Below are 23,140 nucleotides of genomic sequence, written 5' to 3' on the forward strand. Positions count from 1 at the left end.
AATCTCTCTCACCTCACAGGACATGGAGGCAGTAGTGAGAGGCATTGGCTCCTGCTGTTGTCAATCACAGTCTATGTGGAAAGAGTGGGGGTGGGTTGAGCAGTGCTGTGTGTGTCAATAAACACATGGAGCTTAGCTCAGGATAGAACTAGCAATTGGAATTGGGGAGGATCCAGGAATGCCAATGGGGGATCCCAGAAGAGGAGGATCAGAGCCGCTATGTGCAGAACCATTGCACAGAGCAGGTAATTATAACATGTTTATTATTTTAAAAAATAGCTTTACACTCACTTTAAGGGCAATACTACCACATCTTAGTCAACTACCCATATTAAGCTGCTTCCCACAAGTAATGGAAATGTTAGTATCTCAATTATCTTTCCTTGCCTTTTAAAGAAATGTGACACTATTGTAAGATATGTAAAGGTACTCTTAGCTACCAAAATAGAATAGTAATCAGCAGTGACAAGCCAAAAAAGTTGTCTCATAAATGTTTTGAAGTCTAGAAATAAGAATATATCTTATTTATGCATATCTGTCTTTAAGAGTAAATTAATATTTACAAATTAAAGTAGGAGGGAAAAGAAAAAGTTGTATGAACTTGAAATGTAAATGGAAACAAATGGGTAGTGTAGATGAATATGGTCACAACATTTAAACTGACACATAGTGTAACTGTGCTGTGTAAAAAAAAAGTGCTGTCCTAGTGGAATATCATTTCTTCCAAGGGATTAAATATTCAAACTGTAAATATTTACTTTCAGATTGTAATAATGAATTATCTGTTACAGTAAAATATAAATGAAATACAACCTAGTATAGTATTTATTGTTATAGCAAAAGAGCATTTTCAATTATAACAAATACCAAACCAATTTAAATATCACTCCACCTGCCTTAATATTGTAAGGTATGCTAATGAAATCATCATTTCCTAATTCGGATTAATTATCTTTTATATCTGTGCAGTATCCATTTTGGCCAACAGGAAATGTTTAATTTTTTCTTGTTTAATAGGAACAACTATAACCACAGCTGGATCTATGGAGTGCTCTCCTGTCTACAGCAGATAGATGGCACATACTCTGAAAAGTTAAATCTGGTTAGTGCTTGTAAGCAATGCATAGCTAGCATGCATTCAGTTCTGTGTTTATGCTTTTGAAGACAATGTGAAAATAAGTTTTGCAATGTACAGATCATATATGCCTTAGTTTCAGAACATATTTTTTTTCGTACTGTGAAACTGAAGTGTTTTGTATATTTTAGACATTACACACACTGCATATTTAACATTTTATTCTTATTTCCCAGCAAACATTAAACTCTAGAAAAATAAAAATCTTAAACTTCGGAATATTGATTACTGTGTCAACTCAATTGAAGCACAATTTTTCACTCACACCACCTACACTTACAAAGAACACATAAAAAACACAACAGGCTAGCCAACTAACCAATAGATGGAACCATCATAGGTCGCGGTCTTTGTGGCACTGTACTACCATGTGAGAACCGCTGTACAGGGTGATCCACTCTCTCCGTTCTTCCCAAGGTAGAGTGATTACCTAGAAGCTGAACACAAGCATAACCATAACCAATCTGTTGTACAGAATAATAAAACTAGAGTACAAACTACAGCTTAAAGCAGAAGCTCTAAAGGCAACTAAACTTTACATTTAACTGAAAGGTTAGCTGAAAGACACAGTGGCAACCGTGAGGGATACCTCTTGTGACTCATAAAAAAACAAATCTAGTCCAGATCTATAAAAGCAATATGTATAATTTGTTTTACCAGGCGAACAAAAAATCCAAACACAGTTGAGATAAATCAATTAGCAGTGCAGAGAACCCATGGCATGATATACTGCTTTTTCTTTAGAAAAGCAAATTCTATTTGCTTTCTATTGGTTTTTGGGTTTTTCACACAGTGCTTTGCTCTACCAAAGTTCCCAGTTAGGGTATGACACACGTGTATAAGAGGGCAGGGTATCCTTGAGCTTGGATTTAGTGATCTGAGTCTTGGGAGTGGTGTGTAGATTATTTTAGGCTAGCTTCTTAGACAGTGACTAGAGAAAGAAGAGGATGTACATGGTGCGCAAGCCTGGCACAGTAAAATGTGGCATTCTGTGAAGCTGCAATGCACTAGTTTCGGCTTTGACTGCTTGCACTTTTTCACTTTGCCAGTGCTGCCATATTCATGATTTGTCAGACTGCAGTGCCCCTGGGACACTTAGCTCTGATCAGATTCCTCCAAAAAAGTGCCTTCAGCACCACAAAAAAAAAAAAGACCATAACCAATGATAGAAAAGTGAATGGTTCAAAGGACTAAAATTTCCCTAGCCATGGTGTCCTTTTATCATGCAACGGTAAATGACCGCTGCTCCGTTCTCTGGCATTCTCAGAGGAGAGAGTTCTCCTCTGAATGCCTTTTTATGAAGCGGTGTAGATAGCTTCTCCGAATGAAGGGAGAAGCGATCTACAAATGCTTTGAACGTTGGAAAACGGCTGCTGTTACTATAATCTCGTGAGATTACAGTAAGAGATCAGTCAAACACAGTTTACTAAACAGCGGTAAATTACTGCTGCTTCGTTTGTGGTTCCTCTGATTCTCCAGCTCTGGGCTGGAGAATCTGGAGGGAGAACACAGATCGCCAGTGAAGGGCGATCGCTCCTTCATATACTGGCCATCTGTGTGCTGAGATGGTCAGTGGAGAACATGTTCTCCGCTGATCATCTCTGTTTCCTAAACCACTAATGACCTGAGATCAGCAACGATCCTCAGGATTGCCGCTGATCTCTTTTCATAAAAGGACACCCATGTACCAAGCAGATGGGGGGGCTTTGGACTACTGAGCAAATGTGTATCCCAATATCAGGACTGTAGCCTTACAAATAGGCACTATAGCAGAATCATCTATCCTCCTATGAGAACTAGTGGCTTACCAGAGTGCTGCCATAGATCAGCTGTAAATCTGATGTAGTGATACAGACCTACAAAGCTGATCTGTTACCTGTAGTGCTATTGACATGCAAAGCTGATCTCTTACTTGTGGGCTACAGACATGTAGTCTTTTCCCCTTTTGCTCTTGCACTGGTCTGACAGCTTTAGGAATTGCCCAATTTGACCTGAAGATTAATATAGTAGCTTCTCAGCCATCCGTTGCCAACTCTGCCAATCAACACCACTGATTATGGTGCATTTCCACTTTCAAAATGGAATAGCACTTACTTTATATTTGTTACATGGTCTCATTCACATAGAATGTTCAAAATTACTGATTACATTTTGCTTGATCTTTTTTAAAAACCTCAAAACTGAAGTTTGGCTTTGCTATGCAAAATGGTTAATGTCTACCATAATTAATCCTGTCTGTGGTGTGTTGGCAGATCTTATTTCAAATGTAAACTAGATCTGAAAGCTGTCTGAAACCAACAAAGGATTCTAGGATTCTGCATTCTATGTTAAGAAGAGAAAAGGTTCCTCTTTTGTCAGTGGGGACAGATTGAATTTCCTCTTATTTCATATTGTAGCTGCAGTCTGCCTGATGCCTGCTCCAAACAAACACCTAGAAAGATAAGAAATATAAGTATCTGTTATAATTTTTAGGTATGCTGTGTGAATGGGAACACATAAACTTTAAGCTGTGCTCAGACCAGCTCTCTTTGTCTGACCAATAAGTTGCAATCTTAGCCACAGACCCCAGTTCCTAACTTCTTCTAGAGTTTCCAGGTGTGCTGTGCCTCCTGTGTCTTCTGCACTCCCATTCTCCCAGAGATTGTGACCCTTGTGTACTCCAGTGACCCCTACACAATCTATGTGCCCAGGGATCCTTGCACTCCTCTGCCTCCTTGTGGCCTTAGTAAACTTGTGTCTCCAGTGTACCCTGTGTTACCTAATTACTCCAGTACTTACTGTGTCATCTAGTGTTCTTCTGCACTTGTGTTTCAGTTCTGCTCCAGATATCAACCTTTTTCTTGTATCTGACCATACTTGTTTACTGCCTGTACTGACCTTTGCCTTTCCCTGTTAATAAGATTGTCCATCAATTCTGTATCCCTTTCCCTGGTCACTCTGCATGGGGGTGTCTGAGGGCTGCAACCTGGGAGCCATCCTGCAGTAAACCCTATCATCTCTTGCAGGGTGCACTGGTGAATACCAGACAGCACCTTGGACTCTGTGACTTGGACAATCTTAGGGTTCACAATCCCCACCAATGTGCAGACAGCATAGAGGGTTCACTATCCGAGTCTTACAGGACAAGTTCTGAGTGTACAATTGGTTGGTATATTACACAGCCATTGTTATTCCTGCTGAGGCAATTCACAATAAAAGTTTGAGCTGTCAACTTAATGTCTGCAAGTCATTTCTAAGAGAAAGAGCACCAACTATTCTTGATCAAGATTGTCAGAATGTGTATGCAATTTGACCTGCTGTCTGGGGACCTGGTGACTATATTTATTTAATAAAGCTGCTTGTTTTGGAATGTACAATACAATATTGGAGCACAATGCTAATACGATTAGAGAAATTTTAGTATGTCTGCCCGGAGTCGAATGGACATGTAAAAGCCTGCATTAGTGAAGACTTAACTGATTATAATCTCCCAGTTAAATATATAATACTTTTGACCAGAACACACACAACAAAAACAATGATGAACAGCAACCTTTTTTTTTTTAACACAGTATTCTTAAAGTTGACCTGATGATTTACAGTTAGTGAGATATTATGTTGTTTTAAATGAGAAATAGAAAAATAACAGAAAACATAAAGGAGGTACCCAAAGCAGTTATAAGAAAACTAAAAATAACACAGTTACTTCTCCTATTCAGATAATTATTTAATGTACTAAATGTACTCAATGCATGCAGGTTTATTAAGGGTCATTAGATTTAAAATGTAACTCCGCTATTACATATACCGGAAGAATTAAAATTATAGAGTAACCTAAGTTGACTATTTGTCCCCGTTTACTGGAGACAGTTCCTGGCAAACTCACATACCAGCACTACTTCTATATTCACACTGCGCAGTCACTAGTCATCTATCAGGTACTGGGCTGTCTTTCCTTTTCCAGCTGACCAAATAGGGTTAACAGCTTGCACCCAGCTAGTGGTGGCTGACTGTATAGTTCCAGCACATGGTGCTGTGGTTTGCCATGACACCCAGTCAGTGCTGTGATTGCCGCTGTATACATTAGGCATGATATAGGAGAAGCCACTTACATATTCTCCCTCTGGGTCACCTGGCCCGAGAGACCATAGCTGATGCTGGCTCTGTTGTATCCCTCGTCTCACACAGCAGAAACCCAAAGACTTGACAGTAAGAGGAATTTGAGGAGGTATTTTTTTATACTGCTTAGTTTATAGGTCTGTTTTGAAACATCCAACTTATTCCCCTATTAAACAGATATTTCTTCACAGTAGGAAATGCTTTTAATAAATATATATATAATGATGCACTGTATTGACTTGGACTGTAAACAGTGAGATGAGAACCCAGCTGGAGTCTTCAACTAATTTTTGGGGTCCCAAACTAATTAGATGTGACCTTAACTTTGATTATGTCTGTTGAGAAAAACACACTTTTGATGTCCAAAATTGCTCATCTGTTTCTCTGCATAACTTATTCCAGACCCTTGTACTCTCTGTGTTATACACTTCTGACCCCTGTGCTCTGTGTGTTACTTTCTCTTGACCCAGAGCAGGATAAGCTTTACTTCAGCTCTCTACCACTGTCACTGTTTGTTTTTACCTTTAGACTTCATGCACATTAGGACTTCATGCACATTAGGGCTTCATGCACACTGGACCCCTCCATCTAAACTCCTGTAAAACTTATGTATGCATAGACAAATAGGCTAACATGGAGAGGCATTTAAAGGCAGGAAAAAAAATGTTTTTGAGCTCAAGTATGCATGAGGCTAAATGTCTGCCTATTGTTTAAAAAATATGGGATCGATTTTTGAATGTATGATAAAACTGGGGGATGTGGCTCCATATGGCATGATTAGGTGAGTGTAGTTAAAAGTAGGTGTGGTGAGTAGGGTGTGTCCAGATTTCATTGTGAAAATCTGGTAACCTTGGAGTAGCCTTCATAGTATGGTTTGGACTGGTGCCCATCCACATTGCACTAGTTATTGTAAATGGTTCTGTGGCTAAATAAAAAATATTTTTCCATGGCTATGGAGGAAGACGAGGAGCACTTTACAGTCAGCACTGGTTTCAGCCTACCACAAAAAAAATGACTGCCAATAATATCCAAGCAGTGGATGAATTTAGATCAACCAAAGAATGTTCACAAGACTGGACAGATACAGATACGCAACCACTGCCAAACCTGACCTTAATGGGTGGAGTGGGCCATGGTTATATGATATCTGCTCCATACCAATGCAAAGTGTATGGTCATACAGTTATTGGAATCAGTTAGATTTTTTGTGTTATTTTGAAGGTGAGATATGTATATATGGAATTGATTGCTGCAATTTGAGGGAAAAATCATACAGATAATTTAATATTACATGGCCTAGACAAATAAAACAATTACATAGGCACTGCTGTTCGATGCTGCACCAACTCCTAAAAACACAGGAACAAAACATTTTATTAATGAATGTGTCTTCCATAAGACCTGTCTGTATTGCTTCAGAGTAGCCATTAAGATTAGAACAATCCCTGCTATGCAATTATGAATCTCATAGGGTGCTGTGCTAAGGCAATATAGACAGCTCTTACAAAGTAAGACACACTTTAGTAAATGATTGCCACCATGAGAAAAATACTACCAAACAAATGTTGTAAACTTTAAAATGTACTGTACATTATGTCAATGCACAAAATGTTCTACAGGGCTAATTTTTTTAAGGTTATTAATATGTAACAGCATATTACATTGTACTTTGATGATTTCCAGTAGTTAAAGGCAGGGCCATGGATAAGAGGGTACCATCAGTCCTCCTGTATGGGGCCCAGGCCAGCAGGGGGGCTCAGACAGCTGGGTGCATCAAATACGGGCAGGGAGGGTGATAAGAAAGCATGGTGGAGGGGCAATTACTGGGACTGATCCCCTGTATGGCTCTCTCTGCAGCGGCTGAAAGCTGGCTTATTCTCCTCTTCCTCCAGCTGTCTTTCAGCTGCTACAGAGAGAGCCATACAAGCCAGAGAGAGCCATACAGCCATACATGTCCCCGAATGGTATAAATGTTAAACTGGACTTAAATTGTTTCATTAGTGATGCTTAATTTAGTTATAGAATTTATTTATATATTGTTTTATGTACTGTTTTCATTTTTTATTTAATGATTATTATATTTAATGCTTATTTAATGTTTAGAATAATTATTTATTTATTTGTGATGTATTTTATTTAATTTTAGTTTTAGGTTATATTAATTTAATTATCCTGCTGTCTTATATAATTTGGACACAAGATGGTGCTGTTGTGAGCATGTGGTGCAGTTAGTCCATTCAAGGTATCTGACCATCAGCACCACTCATTTATATTCAAGCCTTCAGGTGTTATCGATTATAGTGACCAATGAGAAAGGAGGCGGCTCTTTAAGAGCACGCTCCACGTACTGCTTACCATTCCCTTGGACGAAGTCGTATGACGAAATGTGTTAGGGCGTGGTTAACCAGTGACGTCACCATGTACGCTGACCCACGTGTCTGGATCATGTGACCGCAACAACGCCATCTTGGTTGCAGGCAGGCTGGTGTGATGCTGCTGAGAGCTGGTAGCTCTCATATATGGAGGATTTTTAACAAATGCTTGATATTTTCTAACTCAATGTGAGTGTGGTTTTATGGGGGAGATATTTGAATAAATTTTTTACATACGTTATTGCTCTATGGTGAGTATTTTTATTCTACCTACATGTACTATATGGAGTTATTTGGATATCTCTAAGCTGGAGCTAAGCTGTGGAGTGTTGGATAAACCGTTATTCACCAACTTTTAGTGAGTGTGCATTTTGATGGGGTGTTAAAGCACTGGATTTTGCACTGGTGATGGAAGACTTCATAGTTTCATTTACTGGGGATCATATGTGATAGTGATGTGTGGACTTTACTGAATGGACTCTATGAGGACTCATTTATTTATAATTTTTTTGGACAATTTATTTAATAGTGCACTTATTTGGTGGTGGATTTGTTTATTTTTTTGGGGTAGCGCTATTATTTGTGATTAATTTTCATATTTTATTATATTTATTTTATCACAATTTGGATTATGATACAGGGGATCAGCCCTAGTAAATGCCAGCCCCCCCCCCCCCCGCACTCATCACCCTCCCTGTTCACTCTACGTTTTCACCTGCGAGGTATCACCCCCACAGTTCTGCCATCTTCCCTTCTCTCCTTCCCACAAGCAGCTGCAAGCATACAATGGGATTCTCCAGGATGGATAGTGGGGGAAGGGTCTAGTAAATATGTCACATTTACCAGCCCCTTCCTTTCCTGAATGAACACATTGAGTGATCGGTACCAGTAACTGAAGCATTGTAAACTGTATTTATTTGGGGGGGGGGCTGTCAGGTTGGCTTTATAGGGCCCTGTGGTTTCTAACAGCAGCCCTGGTTAAAACATTTACATTAATGAAATACAAAAATCGCCTTGTATTAGTGTACCTACACACCTGTTCTCTGACATAAGAGTACTAATGTGAACTAGTTTAATAAGTAATTAACATAATTACTCATAGTTGACCCTTTCTTAAAACAAACCCCTGCACAGTAGCACTCAGACTGGAAGAGAAATAGGCAGCACTCTGACCAAACAAGACTTTTTTGCTCTGCAAAGTGCTTGCCAGCCTAATGTTGAACAGGTTTAAAGAGGGAAGAGCGCCAATCTGATCTCATCATTGTGTTTATGCTCCTTCACTATCCAATTAGTAGGCCTGAGGAGACAGGATTAAGAAAGCAAAAATTCAGCAGCCACTGTTTCTTATAGTTTGTCAGATGGGAAAATTTACTATGCTTTAAAAAGCAAAATGCATGTACATGTACACCCTTGCTTGCAACTGTAAGAGAAAGGTATGATATATACAAGAGGCAAATAATGGATATACTGAAGCAAAAATAAGGGGTCTATTTATAAATAAAAACTTGTTGTATTAATATCTTAGCATTCGCACAGACATCATGAATAATCCCAGTAATGTGTCTAATATGTGTATTTCCTATTATCTTTAGTTCCATCTAGTGACAATATTATGATATTTTCCTGAAATACCACAATCAGGAAAATACTTCATTATGGCCACTAGATGGAGATGACAGTCTAAGGAAATACACATATTGCCAAGGTGATATTTTTTTGTAAAAAAATCCCTGTGTTGAATGTTACTAATATTTAAATATCTGTATTCCAACAGGCTTAAGAAATTCTGCTTTTAGATAAAGGATGGGTTGGTGTGCTTTTATCAAAACTACTTTTATTTTCAAGTAAACAGACCTTCAGACCTTGTACTAATAAACCAGATGGAATAATCCACTTTACATAAGCTACAAAATAAAAGCCTTCTCATACAACAATGTATCATATATAAGTCAGTACTTTTTTGTTTACCCCCCTTTTTTTGACTATTAAACGCAAGTCAAACAATATTACACCATGTGGCGTCCTTCATTGGGCTCTCTATGAGAGCACCATCTCCCACAGCACTTCTTTGGACCAAGGAGTTCCCTGACGCTCACACGTTCGGATGCTACTTGGCCACCTCTTCTTGCGGTGAGACAGTGGATAGGACGCAGTGCGACCTGACCAGATCCCTGATGCTGGAGAGATCTTGCAGCAGCTACTTCCTTACATGCGTTATTTTAACGCACTTCTGGTGAGTGCGCACTCTATTTGTTTTCCAGGATTCCTTCTACCTTTTACTACCATCACCCTGGGATGAGAACTTTGTACGTGCTCTCAGCACCCTTTATAGACTCAGTGCACTATTCACCTTGTGGTATATCTGTTTGACCACTGATATTTATATATTTATCCTACAGAGAAATATTTTATTTTGCTTTTAGCGCTGCACCTACTTTTCTTTTATTATTGACTATTGCAAGGAGGATTGGTTGCCTTTTTGGTGTTCTAGCTGCTTGTGCTCTTGTACCTGTAGCGCTCGCTATACTTTTTTCACATGTTTGCAACTGCTGCCACCAGATGAAAACCAAAAATGATGCTCTCTTAGCCTGGTGACATCAGCCTCCATCTATTTTCAAAGTGTTTCTTTTGGTAAACACCAATCTTGGTCTAGGAAAAGCTATAGACAGTTACAGTGTTCCGTAAAAGCACTTTCATTCGCATCCAGATTCTTTAACCATTTGATGCCCAAACTAACTTAAAAAGACCTCTTCTGTGCCACACAATCTAAATCAAATGTATACAGCCTATCCAACACGGATTGTTAATGAATAAAATAAGTATTAAAACTAGAAAAAGGAACCCACATACAAAATACTGTACAAAGCAAAATTTTAACCCCCAAGTGCTATTATGTAATTATGTATTAAAACTTGGTCAAATATAAACAATTTGTTGTCAATACTTATTCCTCCAGGGGTAATTGTGTTGGGTTCAAAATCCACTTGGATTCACATCTTGAAATCTTCTTAACAAAATTCCCCCCTGCCAATCAGGTTTCACTATCTCAATCCTCCAAAAACTGATCCCTTTCAAATTTCTTGTTGTGGAACTCATTATAGTGTCTGGGGAGGGGAATGTTTACGTTTCCCCTGTAGAATTTTACAAAAACATTCCTTGATTCATGTTTTTAACTCGTGTTTTGTTTAGCCCATGTTAAACTTGCTAATCCCTGCTTTACCGCCCATATTGCTATTTTTCACCATTGGTAAGATCTCAAGTCCAACCTCCTGATATATTTTGGTCTCCCAGCCAATTTTGATGCTAGAACCCATTCTCCTTTTAAAATATCTCAGTGTTTAGATATCATGCTCCTCATTACATGGGTCTGGGTATTATACTTAAAAACAAAAACTAAATAAAATACATTTTCTGTATTATCTTTCTTCTTTTCTTTCCCTGGGTCTTCACTTTTGTGAACCTTTTTTCTAAAAAAAAAACTGAGAGGTTAGTATTCTGCCTCCTTCCCTATAGTCTTCCATTCCACTACAGTTTCTCCTTAGGCACATCATTTATGCTATCCATCCCTTAGGTTGGAAAAACTGTTACTACTCAGGATATACTTAATCCGCTGAAGCAGAGCTGTAGTACTGAAAGCAGGAGAATTGTGTCCCTAGAAGTCTATAAAGCTCATCACACTCTCTACAATCTATATAGGCATGATTGGATACAGAGTGATTGCATAGATAGGTGTGTCCTCCTACTATATAGTTTTGGTAAATCTAAAGGAGATTGTTCAGAGATTGTACAATCAGCTTGTATAGTGTATGACCACCTAAAATGAGCTAGTCGCACTTTTGTTGCCATTATTTGGTAACGGCACCTCAAACACGGAAGCAAATTCAAATTTTTGCCACATGATTAAAAAAAAACAAGCGTCATACACAGCAAAGTGCACACTAAAAACCATGTAAACCACAACACTCCAAGATGCCCCATGAGCTACTTTGCCATGTGTACTGTATATGTGTCTTGAAAAAAACGAGCCAAAAAACATGCACTTCCACTATGCTAGGTGTAAATGAGGCCTGAAAGTGAAATGTGTGTGTTTACACACATCATTCACATCTGTGTGTTTCCGAACCTATGGAAAACTGCACATAAAACATGTATTTTGCATTTTTGTTGCCATTAAGTGTTAATGGCACTCCAAGTGCAGGTAGCAGGTGTGTGTCTGCCATGTGACAAATGCGCTGCATGTGCACCAAAAATCGCAGTAAAAAAACCTGCAGCTTTAAAAAAAAGTTCTGGAGCTTCTTTGGAGCGTTTGCCATCCCATTCAAGTGAATGAGGTGCCCTATGCACGATGAGTGAAAGCACTTCAAAATAACCAAAAAACATGTGCAGAGTCTATGTTTTTCTCTGCTATCCAGAGATGTGAACGGGGTCCTGACAGCGTGTGTCTCCATCAACTACCGCCCATGTACTTGTATAAAGATGGCCGTAGACTATGCAATCTGATTATACATTCTCTGTACAATTTCTATCAGATGTACCAAAACTATGGAATAGGATGACCCACCTGAATAATCTATTCGATTTGTATCAAATCAAACAGGCCCTTGCACTACATAGCTGACGGTAGATCTAAAGGAGATTGTACAATCCACAAGAGGTGGTATGGTAATGAGGGAGGTGTACTCCAAGCAGGTAAGTGTGCCCTATTCTGTGATGCACTAAGGCAGTGTATGATGGGAGAAAAAGCTTCTTGGAATGTCACATGATCTACATACAAGCGTTGATGGAATCAGAAGTATTTTTTCAAATTTCAAACAGAAAGGTGAAAATTCAAAGCTGCTGTAGATGCAGTAAATGAGAAATAAGCACATTTGGTTGAATTGGCCAGAAAATACATTAAAAAAGGCCTCTGTTTACTATGAAAAAAGTGAAATTCTGCCCAAAAAAGTGAACTTGACCTTTAATAAAGATTTGTATGGATAGGCTGTATCTATTTAGTTTAGACTGCGTAGCACGGAAGGAGGTTTTTAAACTTAATTTGGACATTTAATGATTAAGGAAACTAATGAAAGTGCATTAAAGAAACACTTTACCTGTCAATAGATTGGCTGAGGTTGATGACACCAGGATAAGAAAGCATCTTTTTTGTTTTTCATCACGCAGCATGTGTACCATGATCCACTAGAATGTCTACTGCCAGGATGCTGGTGGTATTTAAGCACTCCTGTTCCTCTTTTCTGGTATTTTTACTGTACACTGCCATGCACAGTCGAACAGACAATGGATTCTGTATAGAACTACAAGGCCCAGCACACCACATTAGTCAGCTTGCAGCCGGTGATTTTTACAAGTGCTACTGATCATTTATAAGCAACAGTGGAAATTGTGTAATTATATGATACATTGTTCTATGAGAAGGCTTTTAATTTGTAGCTGAAATAAAGTGGATTATTCCATCTGTTTTATTGGTGCGAGTACTGCCTGAAGATCTGTTCATTTCTGCTTGTTGGTACCCTTTGGAGGATTTAGGTTAATTCAGTGCAGCTGCTACATATATTTGTGCATTTTTGTCCTGATTTACGCTGAAGAACGTTACTATTTGCTTTTCATTTCATTTCAACTTAGGGCACTATTAATCTTGTATGGTATGTATGGTGCTTTGACTGTTATTACACTTTTTTTTATTAAAAATAATTTTCTTTAACAAAATAGCAGTTACAGCATGGTCAAAATGATATTGTAAATACAGATGGTGTTTTGTCAAGCACAAAGATTTTACTTTTTTTATTTTTGATAACTGGTGGCTTTACATTTTCAGCAACAACACATGAGACATGACCATATGCACAGTCACCTTTATACGAGTCACGGAGATTTTGGGCTACAAGAATTTACTATTTTACAGAAGAGAAGGAATCGTCTGCTGCTTTGTTAGCACAGTCATTCTAGCTTCCTCCTCAGCAGGCCTACAGTCAGGGGAAATTTAGGAACACACAGAGATTATTTGTAGAGAATACATAACAGCCGGAATAACAAAGCAGATTGTTTTCCTTTGTCCTTTCTGAGGACACTGCCAGCATTAACTGTAAACTGTTTACAGTTTTGTGTTTAGCAGCATGTCCCTTGTGGAATTCATTAGTACTCTATCTAGTCTAAAAACTCCTCCTTTTTAAGTTTTGGATAGAGTAAGGAAAGGTTAAGTCTAACTCTGGGCTAATTGTATTTTTGTTTTCAAAATGTCCTCCAGCAGCAGTGAAAAAGAACAAAGCAGCTTTTGCTGCAGTACTCAACTTCAAGAGATTTGACACACACAGTACTTAATGACACCCAACCTTATTCAAACCTGGAAAACTGAAGACATATTGTGAGTACAGACTGTCATGGACCAACCCCATTAAGGGGCATCACCATGGATCTCTGAACACACAATATAATGATTCGGAGAATGGCGCTCACATCATTAAGTCAGCGCTGCTCTCTAAATCATTGGGAACCGTCCACTGTCAAGGAAGAGGACCCTGCACATCATGTGACTGGCCTAAATAGATTTGGAAAAATTAAGTATATATAATTAAGCATAAAATAAATGGGGAAGGAGGGGGGTCCCTGTCAAATTATATCTTGCTGTCTCTATTTCTGTAGACACAGCAGGAAGTGAAAGGAAATCTCTAAAAAGAGGAAAGGTTTCCCCCTTTTTTTGGCAACAACAGTCACCAGGACAAATAGGTTGAATCACCCCAGCAATAAAAATCTGTCAGTGGGTTCTAATAATCATTACTTATGCTATCAAAATCAAAAAGAAACAAACATAAAAAATTTATCTAAACATACACTTTAAAGACAAAGGGGTTAATTCACTAAAGGTTACTGCATGCGATATGAAAGTCATGTGACTCATTTTTAAAAAAAAAAATCACATAAGATAATAAGAGAGCTAATTCATCAAAGTAAAATATCGAATGTGAAGTAAATACTGCATATTTGTTAAAATAGTGAGATAAATACCGCAAAAAAAAAAGTTAATTTATTAAAAAGCACACACATTCGTTATTTATCACCTGGTGTTTGCTGGCGATATTTTAGAAATGTACAAAATAACAATTAGGGGAACTCTGCACTGGCCAGGAAGTAAAAAGCATACAGTTTGTCAGTGTGAGAATGTTCTCCTCTGAGCTCACTATAAATAAATACTAATGTTTCATTAGAGGGAGATCAATTTGTGAATGAAAGCACTCTAGAACGTTTTTAACGTTCACAATATTGATGTGTGCTTTCTGGTGCAGTGTTAGCCTGCAAAAAAAAAAAAAGTGAAAAAACAATGCCAAAAATAATGCAAAATGTAAGCACTAAATATTTCACAACATAAATATTTTACACATTTGGTAAATAATGCATATTTAACGCAAAAATTCACGTGGTATTTATCTCTTAGTGAATTGACTCCAAAGTAGGTCCATACTGATAAATTAACTAAACGTTGAATTAAAGATTATGTCATTTTGTCTTACATATGTAATCTGAAGCAAACTGTATGAAAAAAAGGCATTTGATTGGCAGGACATCCTTCCTTCACCCACTTTGCCCATAACCTTTCTTCTTCTGCACCATATCCTTGCTAAATATATAATTTAAAAAAAAAACCTAAAACATCTAAACACACATTTTTTTATCTGCACTGTGGTTCTTGTAATTATCCCAACGATTCACATAATTTCATTTTCACTTGACTATCAAAGAACCTGGCTGGAAATGACCCTTCCATGAATAGAAAGAGTTCTAAGGTGGCTACTAGGAAAATCATTCAAAATCTGGGTTTCAGAATGCTTTGTGTGCAATAGCAGCCCAAGCCAAAAATATGAAGCCAGTCAAACTGCAAGTTATGAGGGGATCAGATGATTTCCCAAACTAACCAGATATTATATGTGCTGATTCCGGAAGCATTCTCAGTTAACGCAAAGAAATGTTTACATATTTCAGTCAAATCCTTTCTATGCCAGTGATAGAACAACCTAAGAAAAAAGCCTGGATAATCTATAAGAGGAAATCCACACTGCCCATTCATGTTCAAAATAATATATATATATTAAGGATCCTTCAGCTAACCCTTAAGTAAAATGTAATTTCAGTTGTCCTGTAAAATAAATATGAAAAATAAGAGCCGGCAATTATAATTAGAACTTCTCTTAAATAAACAGACAAACAGAAAGGACAGCAAAGAACTGCAACTAGAAGCAAAAGAATAGGGCGGAGCATGGTCTATAGCCTGTGAAGTAGTGCTAACTGAGAAATCAAAAAGCTTGATAAATTGCAGGTAATCAGCAGTGATCCCAGATGGAAGCCCACAGAAAGGGATAAAAAAAAGAAACAAAAAAGCCAAGTGAGTTAGCAAGCAGATGGCGAGAAGGATTTTTTTATTGAACACACCAGTGGTTTTTCCGTGTCCCTGTGAGTTGGCTTTAGAACTGATTTCCTACAGTTTTTCTTACATACATCTGTTTTCCGGCATGCATAGTCTCTGTTAGTGAATTCCCTGACACATGGCAGCAGTTCATGGTTTTCAGTGTGGCACTTGGAAGCACTCGTGTTATCTATAACGTCTGAGCTCACATCACCAAAATCCTCCTCCACGCTGCTTTGCCTGGTGAGGGTTTTCCTGCGTGTCAACATTTGCTTTGGGTCTCTAGAACATATGGTATTTGGTTGGGGATCATGTGTGGCATTTCTAGCAATATTGCTGCAGCCTTGCCTGAAATGGTAACGGGCTTCTTCTTCTTCGCTTCCGCAATCCAAGCCGCTGTCTGGGCTCCTGGAGAGAGGTCCAAGCTTGCTACCTTCACATGTAAAATCATCTGAATATGGAGCAGCCCCATTAAACCTACACTTAGAGAAATGCCATGGGCTCTGGTGCCGCCCATCTTGACTACTAGCCCTTGGCACCCTATTTGTTCTAGCTACGTTTCCTCTGGTTCTATAAGCCTTGCCTACAGAATGCCCTCTGTGCAAGAGCTCTGAGTGTTCTCCACTTTCTTCCTCTGCAACTTCAGGAATACTGAACAGTTTTTTACTGTGAGGATGCTGAGGGGAAAAGTCCAGCTGTTCCTTTAAAGCAGGTTCTGTGGCCTTAGTCTTAGAACACTGCACAAGTCATAGACAATACAAAAAAAATAGAATGGACCAACAACAAGAATAGAAAAACACAAGATCCAACAAGTGCAGTAAAACAAAAAAGACAATAACATGGAAAGAGAAGTAGAGGAAGAGAAAGAAAAAAATAAAGACAGGGTTAGTTTTTAGAGGCAATGGAAAACATAAGGCATGCGAGTTTACTCTGTGAAGGAAAGGTTCATGCTCTGAATGGGAATCTGTGAAAATAAAGACATGATTAGGAGCTTGGCTGGTGTCAGAGAGAACATAAGATCAGTACAAACAATGAGAGCTTGGCATATCAGTGCTATAGTAAGAATAGGACCATGCAGGGGATTGATGCTGCACACAGACAGCCAATGTGACGCTTAGATGCAGCACACATCAGATGATACTAGTTAATGGTTATTAAGTCATAGGGCTGCCGCTGTCAGAGTTACCGTAACTCAGTTGTAGATGCAAAACAAGTCTCATTTAGTACATCACAAGGATTAGGACCATTGTGCAGTGATATCCATTTACAATGCATGTAGTCATTGCTTGGCCTTTACATGATTGTTTAAGTGGATATCTCTGTGTTTAATGCATGCTGGTTACAAACGCTATCAATGAAATCTAGCAGGTTAGAAAAGGACACTTGGTAAGTCATGGGATTTCTGCAGTGCCATCAGTTCAGCCATTGAGGTGGAACAAACCAATACTTTTCGTTCAACCTGAAGCAGGGTATCACCGAAAGCATTGTTTAATAAAAAAGGATCATTACAATATACAATAAATAACACATCTTCAGATTTTCCAAAACCTGCATAAATGTTTGTCACAAAACACTATCAATAATCCAGACACAATCATTTTTTGTTCTGCTATGCCAAAATGTTATATTTTTATTTTATTTCAGCAGTTTGTGGTGACTGTCTTGAGCTTGACGTAATCCACATCTTAAAGGGAAAGGGGTTGGCAGTCCTTACACTCTTTGGCTCTCAGTCAATATATAATTTTTAGTTTTGACCTGAACTCCTATTGAAATTTTACTATAAAGCTCTGTAAATCAAGTGATACATTTTGACTATCATTCTCTTAGTAGGAATGAGCAGGCAAACAAAGGACAAAGATGAATAGTTGAAGTCAGTAATTTATTACACATGATGTGAGGTTGACCTACATAGACTGAACTGAGCTCTCCCAATTAAAAAGAAAAGCTCAAGTAAACATACCCTATATTTTCTAGGTTCAGTGCTGACTCATCTTGCATCAGATCACTAAATTAAGAAACCAAATGTTTAATGAATCCTGCAGTTTCTAATAAATATCTTTTTTTTATTTTTTACAGATTTACTCCAGACAAAACGTGTATGCCTTAATAAATGCAAAGCTGTTTCTTGACCCCCTTCTTTTTTATGTCAACCACTCCTGGTGGTTTCAGGGCATGCTTTTGCATACTGCATATGAGTCATCAGCTTTATTTAGCAAATATGAGGCCAGCAGCACATACACTGTGCAGCAGCATTAAGGTTACACCAACTGGAAAGGCACCTCTAGGCTGGTATTCTCTATATACAGAGCTGGAGGTGCACGCATAACTGGAATAAAACTTGCTTTTGTGAAACTGGTACACAAAAATAACTATAACATAAAACAAGCAAGGTCAGGGAGAAGCAAAGGGTAAACTATTAAATATCGCGAGGATTGCTAATTAAAAAAGCTAATTAATTAGGTTTTAAATGCTCTACAACAAGCAACTGGATTATGTATTGTATATATAATGTAAACTGTATATTATCCTTCTTAACCATTTGACGCCCGGCCTATGGCCAAATGGCATCCAGAAAAATGTACTAGCTTTCCGGGAGGCCACCATATGGCGTCCTCCCACACATGCGCAGCGGCACGATCTGTCACCGGCCGTGTACCTCGGACACGGCCGATGACAGATCTGAGTACCAGCCCCCGTTGCCGGTACCATGTGACCTGCTGTGACCAATCACAGCAGGTCACATGACAGTTGTATACAATGGATGGCTTCATTCATGCCATCCATTGCATACTAGTGTCTAGCTGTGAATGGTCACAGCTAATTACATGCACATGTCATGTGATTAGCTGTGGCCAAATCACAGCTAGGCACAAAAAAAAAACAAAAAAAACCCTGAATGAATCAATGTCATTCAGGTAAATGCTTGCTTATAGCAAAGTAATTCTTTGCTATAAGCAAATTGTGTAAAAAAAAAAAAAAAAAAATACTGATCACTTCCCCAAAGTAGTACAATGTTACTATGGTAACATTGTATTACTTTGGACATCTTAAAAAAAAGGAAAAAAATGTAATAAAAAATTTAAAATAATAAAAAAATATCTAAATATTTTTTTTTCACACTGTCACCAGTCAGTGTCCCTGATCACTGCCATGCCAGTTATATGATGACGCTGTACTGCACTGGTGACAGTATGTAAAAAAAAAATAGTGAAAATATTTTTTTTTATTTTTTCATTTTCCGAAAAATAATAACAAAAAAAATACAACTTCAAAAAACTCGCCATGCCTCTTATGAAGTACGTCGGACTGTCTACTTTGCAAAAAGGGGTCATTTGGGGGATATCTGTACTATTCTGACATTCTTGTACCTCAAGAAATTAGATTGGCTATCAGTACTTCAGGATTGATCAATATTCAGATCTATACCATAGTTTGTGAACTCTATAACCTTCCTACAAACTAAAAAATACATCCTAATTTGGGTTATTTTCACCAAAGACATGTAGCAGAATACATCTCGGCCTAAATTTATGAAGAACAATTATTTATTTGCAAACTTTTATAACAAAGAAAAACCTGGGGGGTTTTTCAAAATTTTTGGTCTTTTTTTGTTAATTTAGCAAAAAATAAAAACCTCAGCGATGATTAAATACCACCAAAAGAAAGCTCTAGTTGTGTGAAGAAAATGATAAAATTTTAGTTTGGGTACAATGTTGTATGACCGCGCAATTGTCATTCAAAGTGTGAGAGCGCTGAAACCTGAAAAATGGCCTGGGCAGGAAGGTGTAAAATTGCCCGGTATTGAATTGGTTAATATGTCTTTTATCTGGCACCTGACACTGAAGACATTCCAACCAATGACCTTTCTGCAAAAAACTCATCTGACGTTTTCTGACTCAATGTACTCAGCACATAAAAATAAAAAGCTAGTAGCCATTGACAGGGAGTAAGGGATCATCATACACATGAAAATTATTATCCACAAGTCAAGTTTTCCTATTGTGACTTTACAGTATAGAAAAAAAATCACCCCTTTAAAATCATCACATTTTGTTGCTTTGTAGCCTCAAATGAAGACAGACACCATTTTTGTTTTATCCAGTTGTATTTACTCAGTGCAACTTATAATATCTAAGTGAAAGATATAACACCAATGTGTCAGAAAAAAAAATTGATAACAGAATCTCTGAGTTGGAAAAAGAATCACCCCCTTGTGTCAGTATTTTATTGAACCACCTTTTATTTTAATTCCAGCCTTTAGTCTGTTGGGATATGTCTCTACTCACTTTGCACATCTAGACTTTGCAATATTTGGCCACTCTTCTTTGCAGAACTGCTCAAGTTCAGATAAGTTGGATGGGGACCGTTTGTACTGCAGTTTTCCAAGTCATTCCATAGATTTTCAATGGGGTTTAAGTCTGGGCTAGACTAAGACTAGGCCATGCAAGGACATTCACGTTTTCCTCCTTCAATCACTGTGGGGTCATTTTTGCTTTGTGCTTTGGGTCAGTGTCATGTTGGAAGGTGTTTCCTTAAGAATTTAATTTTTCCTTCTATCCTGACAAGTGTTCCAGTCCCTGCTGCACCCCCATAACAGGATATTACCACCGCAATGCTTTACTGTAGTAATGGTGTTATTTGGATGGTGATCTGTATTGGATTTTCGCCAGACATATCGCAGTGTTGAGACCAAATAATTCAATTTCAATCTCATCTGACTATAACACCTTTTTCCAGGTTGCCTCAGAATCTTCAGGGTGCATTTTGGCAAAGCTCAGTCATGACTCCATGTGGCCTTTCTTGAGGAGTGGCTTTTTTCTTGCAACCCTCCAATACAAGCCACATTTGTGGAGAATTTGTGATATTGTTGTCACATGTACAAAATGACCACTCTTTGTCATAGATTCCTGCAACTGCTTCAGAGTTGCTGTAGGCGTCCTGGTAGCCTCTCTGGCCAGTTTCCTCCTGGCTTTTCCATCTGGTTTGGAGCAATGTCCTGATCCAGGGAAGGTCTGTGTTGTACCAAATACCTTCCAATTCTTAGACTTCACTGTGCTTCTAGGCATTGATAAAGCCTTTGATTTTTTTTTTGCATCCATCTCCTGACTTGTGCCTGTCCACAACCTTATCCAGGAGTTCTTTTTACAGTGCCTTGCCACCCATAGTTGATTGTTTGCTTCAGTTGCACTACAAGGGACTGAAATGCTTCAGGAAAGCTCTTTTCATGCTGAGCTAATCAAAATGACCACGGTTGAAAGTCAAACGGCTTTGTGTGCAATTGAGAAGGTGATTGGCTACACCTGATTGAGTTTACAAGTAATTTAGGAGGAAAGGGGTGATAACTTTTCCAACTCAGTGATTCTGTTTTTCAGTTGCAGTCAGTAAATACAGCTGGATAAAGCAAAAACTGTGCGTCTTCATTTCAGGCTGCAAAGCAACAAAATATTTAAAGGGGGTGATTCTTTTTTATACCTACTGTATATTATACATCTAAATAATCACTGGCCGGTGGTGCTGGGAGTCATATGTGGCTCTCATTGACCATTCACAGAGCTTTAAACAGCCTCCCAGCAAATGCTCAGTACAGGTCTGCCTTATATGTTTTCCTCTACCACTCTCCCTAAAGGGAAGCTAAATACAGATGGCCTGCTCTAGATAGTATTAGTTTTATTATAATATTGAACAATAATGACAAAAATGTTGTATGCTTAACAATAATCTGAGGCATAAAATTGTATGAAAGAAACAATTGTTTTCACTAAATCATAGCAACCAAGGTATATATGTTGTTCCATTATTGCTGTACATGGAAATGTAAATATCTAATATGTCTGCCTGAAGTGATAAAAGCCAGATTAAATTATGCTCCAATTTTAACAGGGGAATACAAATATTTCTGAATATGTAATTTCCATTGCTTTACAAAACGTGTAAATAAAGTATAACTAAAGTGATATATTTGAAAGGAAAATATATTGTACTTTATGCTTCCCTATGTACAAAAGAGTGAAATGCGTTAGTGTAAATAAATAAAGAAGCTGCCTGTCACCCATGCTAGTCCCCCAGCTGGTATGCTGATCGAATGGCTTCAAAAGCAAGTCTTCATTTATTTTATTTTTGTTCTGTCCCAGTGGCTTAGAATATATTGAAGTTAAACATTCAAATAGCATATTCACAAGGTCTGAAATTGTTGCCTGCTGGTTTTAAAAACTGAATTCACATTGTATTAGAGATACATAGAATGTTTCAGCAAAACTTTTGAAGGGTAGCAATGTAAAGCTCAACACCAGAACAGGAAATAAGCAGAGATGTCTCCACTGAGGGCAAGAACAGTAATAAGCTTGATGGAAGTGTTGTCTAAAAATGTGTATAGCTGGCATAAAAGTAGTAGGGGAGAAGAACTTGAATCCAATAGATCTCAGCAGCAATCAAGGGAACATGTGTCTGGTGGATCTAGGAGAGACAGGTGGGAGCCACAGCAGCAAGGGGCTGCAAGTTATGTGCACAGAGTCATGTATGAAGACTGTCTGTAGAAGACAGAAAAAGGGCCTAAAGGGTAAGGCCAGAGCAGGATTACTACATGTCTAAGCCAGGAGACTGGACGTGGATTACTTTGGATGTAAAAGCTGAAAACCCTGCCGGGGAAACCTGTTGATTTTGATTTCTGGAACATTGAACTTTCTTTTAATAAAATTATGCAAGAAAAGCCCATAAAAAGAAGTGAGTGGTGGTGTCCTCTATTGTTTGATGCCTGTTCTCACTATATATATATATATATATATATATATATATATATATACACAGTATCTCACAAAAGTTAATACACCCCTCACATTTTTGTAAATGTTTTATTATATCTTTTCATGTGACAACAAAGGTGAGTACACCCCTAAGTGAAAATGTCCAAATTGGGCCCAATTAGCCATTTTCCCTCCCCATTGTCATGTGACTCGTTAGTGTTACTAGGTCTCAGGTGTGAATGGGGAGCAGGTTTGTTAAATTTGGTGTTATCACTCTCTCTCTCATACTGGTCACTGGAAGTTCAACATGGCACCTCATGACAAAGAACTCTCTGAGGATCTGAAAAAAAGAATTGTTGCTCTACATAAAGATGGCCTAGGCTATAAGAAGATTGCCAAG

At 38.1% G+C, this 23,140-nt stretch overlaps 1 protein-coding gene across 20 annotated transcripts in view; it reads right to left on the reverse strand.

The window, feature by feature from the left end:
* The window catches only part of RIMBP2 (RIMS binding protein 2), a 593,145-nt gene that overhangs the window by 51,076 nt on the left and 518,929 nt on the right, over positions 1 to 23,140 (reverse strand). For 13 of the 20 annotated variants that reach the window (XM_089653728.1, XM_089653746.1, XM_089653735.1 and 10 more), the window contains 2 exons: positions 16,027 to 16,737; positions 1,455 to 1,572 (listed from right to left, as the gene is read on the reverse strand). In XM_089653728.1, the coding sequence (XP_089509854.1) occupies positions 1,455 to 1,572; positions 16,027 to 16,737 (829 nt within the window). The remainder of the gene's footprint in view (positions 1 to 1,454; positions 1,573 to 16,026; positions 16,738 to 23,140) is intronic. The other 7 variants (XM_089653741.1, XM_089653740.1, XM_089653739.1 and 4 more) reach the window with 1 other exon arrangement.

This window comes from Staurois parvus, unplaced genomic scaffold (assembly GCF_062004578.1).
Source record: "Staurois parvus isolate SC_StPar_1 unplaced genomic scaffold, SC_StPar_1.0 ptg000719l, whole genome shotgun sequence".
Taxonomy (NCBI): Eukaryota; Metazoa; Chordata; class Amphibia; order Anura; family Ranidae; genus Staurois; species Staurois parvus.